The 5,514-nt window shown below is 34.9% G+C and overlaps 1 protein-coding gene across 1 annotated transcript in view; it reads right to left on the bottom strand.

Annotated features, from left to right (window-relative positions):
- Positions 1-2,838: 2,838 nt before the first annotated feature.
- LOC108909349 (trifunctional enzyme subunit alpha, mitochondrial) overlaps positions 2,839-5,514 on the bottom strand; it is a 13,759-nt gene continuing 11,083 nt past the window's right edge. The window contains exons 7-8 of the mRNA XM_018713665.1: positions 3,549-3,877; positions 2,839-3,463 (exon numbers count right to left, since the gene is read on the bottom strand). Of these exons, the coding sequence (XP_018569181.1) occupies positions 2,987-3,463; positions 3,549-3,877 (806 nt within the window). The 3' untranslated portion in view covers positions 2,839-2,986. The remainder of the gene's footprint in view (positions 3,464-3,548; positions 3,878-5,514) is intronic.

The following is a 5,514-nucleotide window of genomic DNA, read 5'->3' as shown; positions in this document are numbered from 1 at the left end:
CCTTAGCAAAGCGCATCCCAGGCTGCATAGCCGCACTACCCTACCCAACCATACCACACATAAACATGACACTACCCCCGGGGTTTACACAGACGAGCCGGCGAAGCAAGAAGAGCGCCAGAAGAAAGGGCCCTAGCCGGCGGGGCCCAGCCAGGACAAAAGGAGGTCCCACAAAGCGCCTACACCGGCCGCATTTGCGGTCGGGGTAGACGACGGATGGGGCCCACCTACGAAGGCTGTCCAGGCCTACACGAGATGAGGCAGGATAAAGAGGGATAATCCCCCTCGATCCCAAATCATTGAGGCCAATTTCTAGCCATAGAATAATGGCGCGCGCTACCACAATTTTTTTTCTGTTTATGTCTGGTTGTACATATAACAAAGGCAAATGAACTAACGCTTGCTATAATGATGGGGCTTGAGAGCAAAATTTAAGTAATGCCGAAAGCTCCATAAGATAAATAAAAGCAAAGGGTTGTTTGTTTGTCGATGTTACGTTTCCGAGATCGAAAGGGAATGTTTCGAGTAATGTTTCAAACTCTCTTCAATTGGAATGTTTCGGCTATGTTTCACTAAGTAAGTTTTCAAGTGCTACATTTCTGTAATGAAACAGCAACGTTTCTAGTTATTGTTTCAAACGTGTAGTAAAACAGCTCATTTGCAACGTTTCATTTACGTTTCGTGTTTACTGGGGATATTGCGATCTCGGAAATCATAATAGTCGTTTTACATTTTCAGTTTTTTACTCTATTTCAAATGTAAACGAATTTAAACATTTTTTTCTAAAATCTATCAAATTAAATAAAAATGTTCTTCCATACCGGAAATCTAAGTAAGTAGGTACCTACCTTACCACAACTCAGCAGAATCTAGTAAACAACTAATAATATCCACAATAACCAATAAACAATTAGTGATAAAAAATTATACAAAATAAGAAGTAAAATTAATATATCTAAATCTAATTAATACAAAAAAACAAACTTTATGTATTGAAATAAATAATGTAATAATTCAAAGAAGAATGTTGTATTTTTGTTGTTCTCTCATCAGTCATCACATCACCTTTGACAAAGATCAACACATAAAAAACAGCTGCTACAAACAGATCTTTTTGTTTACACATTTTCCTTAGAATTGTTTCATCAAGTAGTAGCTTCCCTTAGTTCCCTTGTAGGAATTAAATTATTAATATAACATGATAATTAAGTATGAACATTAAACTTTTATAAACAATTACATTTTAAAGCGAAGTGTCAAAAGTAGTGCATAATAAGAATATGACTATAGATATGAATTGTGTTTTTTTAATAAACTAATTTTCGTATTCATTCACATCTATTAGTATGGAGAGGAGGGGAAGGATTTACAATTTTTCGAAGAAAGTGGTAGATAATCTGGTAAACCTCAAGTCGCATTAAATAGAAAACCCACTTATAATTTAGGGAAAAAAACAAATTACGAATTATTTTAGTATAAAATTACGAAGACTAAATAGGTAAGTACATTATTCATTATTTATATGTCTAACCTACATTTTATATTGTTCTAAATCTAATTGTAAATAGATTAGAAGAAAACAAATTAATTACATTTTTGAGTTGAAACAACTCGATTTTTTGTACAAAAAGTGTTGGTAAGGCTATTTAGAAAGTAAAGAAATATATTTTATTATGTTTTGCCTGGTTTAGGTGATCCTACGATTAAATGGTGTTTAAACTGACGAGATTAAACATTAAATTTAACTGGATTGGATATCGTTAAATGTATAGGTTAAAAGAATCGGTGGCCGGAAAACAGATACAAGTCAATTTTAAAATCTCGTTCTTGGACAGGGATCTTTTAAAAATTTACAGGGTGTAAATAGATAAGTGCGAAAAAATTCAGAAGGTGGAAAAATAAGGTGGGTCTTTCATATAAAAAAAAAACTCATTAGACATCACCTGTCAAGATACAACCGCTTAAAGAAGGTGCCAAAAAAGTATAGGTTTCAATTTTTTTCTGATACCAAACAAGCTACAGAAATGAAATTAAGTAGACATTTTCTATTTAGGTATATGGCACTCGGTAAACAATTTGTTGATGTTCCGCTACGGTTGTAAAGGGTAGAAAACGCGAAAAATTCATTTCATTCTAAAAAAGGTCGCTTGTAATTTTTTTGTAAAATTAACCATTTCTAAGCAAAAAAATTATTTCAAATCAATTACATGGCATGATTGGCAAAGGGTACAATTTTATCGAACTATAATATATCTAGTAGGCAGCTGTCAAGTTGGCATTTCGTATTGGCAACTTAATTCGTTGTTAGTAAGGTTATAGTTATTGTTGTTTGCTGATACACTGTGATCGTTTTCAACATTTAATATAATTTCTATCACTTTTTAATATGTTATAATAACTAGTTTTTTCAGATATTTAATAAAATTAAGTTGCCTTAATTATAACAATTAAGTTGCCATTACAAAATGTCAACGTGACAGCCGCCTACTAGATAAGATTTGCCACTTTCGAATAAGCGGCACCTTAAATTTCAAATTTCTTTACACCAAAAAGTAATTCGAGTTCGAAACTAAGTCCATTATATAGAAAATCTGCGCTAGAATGGGGGAAAGTCGGTTATTTGTGCATTGATTCATATTTACACAAACTGTGTAAAAAAAACTATAAAAATGTATTGCCGGTTGCCTATTTGCTGTAGAACCCCTCATAACATTTTCATTTCTTGTTATTTTTCTGGACGATAAGTTAATTTTCGAGGAAAAAATCAATTTCTATAATCGTCGACGTTTAAATTTTTATTTTTAAATATCTTCAATATTAACATAATAAAAACAACCCTCAACTAGTACAATACAGTTTATTAATAAAATAGAATATTACAAAGGCTCGAATAGCACAATAGTATAAAAGTATCCTTATAAATATACGTAACTGAAACAAGAAACAAAAACGCAGTATACAAAAAGGCACACGATACAGAAACGGTCTACTTAGGATAGAACTTCTTGCTGGCATCCTTGGCCATATCCAAAAGCGTCTGGGCGGCCTTGAAAGGTAAACCGTACGAACCCTGATACTGTTCCATCTTAGCGACCAGCTTGGCCGCCCCGTACTGATCCACCCATCTGAACGGTCCGCCGGTGAACGGAGGGAAACCGAGCCCGAACACTGCTCCTACGTCGCCCTCCAAGGGGTTCGCTAGGATTTTCTCTTCCAAGCACAAGACCGCCTCGTTGACGAACCTCGATACCATCCTCAAGGTCCTATCTTCGTCCTCGACCGAACCCTTCGGCTCTATCGAGTATTTCTTGATTATTTCCAGGGCCTCTGCGTTTACGTCGCGGCTCTTTCTTCCCTTCTCGTAAACGTAGATGCCCTTCCCGGATTTGCGGCCAAGGAAGCCCGCCTGGACTATGTCCCGCATCACTCCTAAGTCGCCGCCGCCGAATCGTTCGCCGAACGCCTGAAATATTACATTTATTTTTATTTTACACAGACTCTCCAGCGAAAGTGAAAATTTTACAAAGCGAACCGCATTCTTCTCTTACCTTTGAAAGATCGGGTCCGATATGCGAAGCTACGTCCAAGCCCACCTCATCGGCCAGCGTAGCGGCCCCAACGGGAAATCCGAACTTCTTCGTAAGGCCATCTAAGTCTTTTGGCTCTACGCCCTCTTGTAGCAGTCTTACGGATTCAGCCATCATGGCAGACAGGATTCTAGTGGTGTAGAATCCAGGACCGTCGCCGACGGTAATCACGACTTTGCCTTGTTTCAAACCGACGTCCACCGCTAAGGCCGTAGTTTCTTTGCTCGTCTTGTCGGTCGTGATGATTTCTAGTAGCTGCATTTTGTCGACGGGAGAGAAATAATGCATGCCTGAAGGAACAAATGGTCGTCAATTGATGTACAGGATGTCACGAAATTCGTAAAATTAACGGCACTTGTATTTATTTGTAATAAATTTTTTTGGAATAATTTTTTTAAGTGTATCCTTGAAAAAAAAAATCACGAAAATACTGAGGCTGTAAAGGGCTAAAATGACCCTTATCGACTAGAAAATAGATCACAATTATTTTATTTGCGGTTTTTCAAATAATTAAGCAATGGGCCAAGCAAATAAAATTTTTACTTGAAAAAGTCCTATCCGCGCGATTATTGTAAAATTGTCTAAAGGAACATAATACAAGACATCTCTCATCTCGTGAGTCAAAAACTTTTATTAGATAACTTTTCTATTTAAACAAAAGTGAGGAAAACAGTTTTTTCACTTTGCAGGGAAAACCATCAAATTTTAGCGAAAAGTTACTCACAGACAGCATGTAGTAAAATTATCTACAAAATGAGACATGTTAAATTAAAATCTGTTAATAAACAAAAAAGTTATTGCAAAAAACAAGAAAAGTGCCCATTTTTTAATTTGTTTATAACTATCGCATTTATTGTTAAAATTGTATAAAACCTATGACAAGTTGAGGGTTTTGTCATACATCAAAAGTGTGCCAAAAGTGGGCGCTGTAGGTGCAATAGTTTTCGCACAATTTAATTTGTTTATAGAGGAGGCTCCAAAAGTTATGAACTTTAAGCCTCTGTACAGGCGTTAATTTTCAACCAAACATGATTCTGAAAGCGTCATTGTAATCTTAAAGACGTAATTGAGCGACCTATTAAAAAATATCACCGTTTTTTTGACATTTAACATTCTCAAATTGTGCATTAAAAACCGCGCGTTCATCGCTTATAAACAACTTGAATAAAATTGTTGCTATTTATGCTACCTCACCGAAAATAGATGCAATGGATAGCTGGCAAAAAAATACAGTTTTAAAATAAAAAAGTACCCTCTACGACCAACAGGTGCCAAGATAATAATTTTTTTTTAAATCGTAGCGCAATTGTTTATAAACATTAAGACTTGAATTTTCCGCAAAATAAAGTTTACGACGTAAACTACGATTTCCCGTGAATTGCATTGAAAAATGTGGAAAATTAACGACTCGCGAGCCCTTTAAAGAGAAGGTACTCACTAAGTAAACTGTCTGGTGGCCGGCGGCGTGGTGGTGGGGGAAACTCGTCCAAGCGAGTCGCGCGCGCGATAAAAATGAAATCCAAAGTTCAAATTAATGCGCGCTATAAATTTTGCAATATCTCGGCTTCTATTAATTGTAGAAACTTATTTTATTTTAAACTGGGGTAGCTGGACGAAAAAATAACAATGGGCATATTTACGACTTCGTAGAATAGCCCTGAACCCCAGAAAAAATGCATCTTTTATACCTACTGAATTTTTTTTAATTTACAAAAATGTCACAAAAATTATTGTTCAACGAAATATTAATTAAAATTTCAATTTCCGAATTATTTTACTATTATTAAATAAATAAATGAATCTATCGTTCATTTAAAAAGTTATTTTTCATAAAAATAGAAAAAATTTTAAATTTTAAATTGTTGTATTATATAGTATTATATCTATTATTGAAAATGGTTGTGATTAATATTTTTTGAATTAATTT

The sequence above is a fragment of the Anoplophora glabripennis genome, unplaced genomic scaffold, assembly GCF_000390285.2.
Source record: "Anoplophora glabripennis isolate ALB-LARVAE unplaced genomic scaffold, Agla_2.0 scaffold440, whole genome shotgun sequence".
In the NCBI taxonomy this organism is placed as follows: Eukaryota; Metazoa; Arthropoda; class Insecta; order Coleoptera; family Cerambycidae; genus Anoplophora; species Anoplophora glabripennis.
This window is presented reverse-complemented; position numbering and strand designations above follow the sequence as displayed.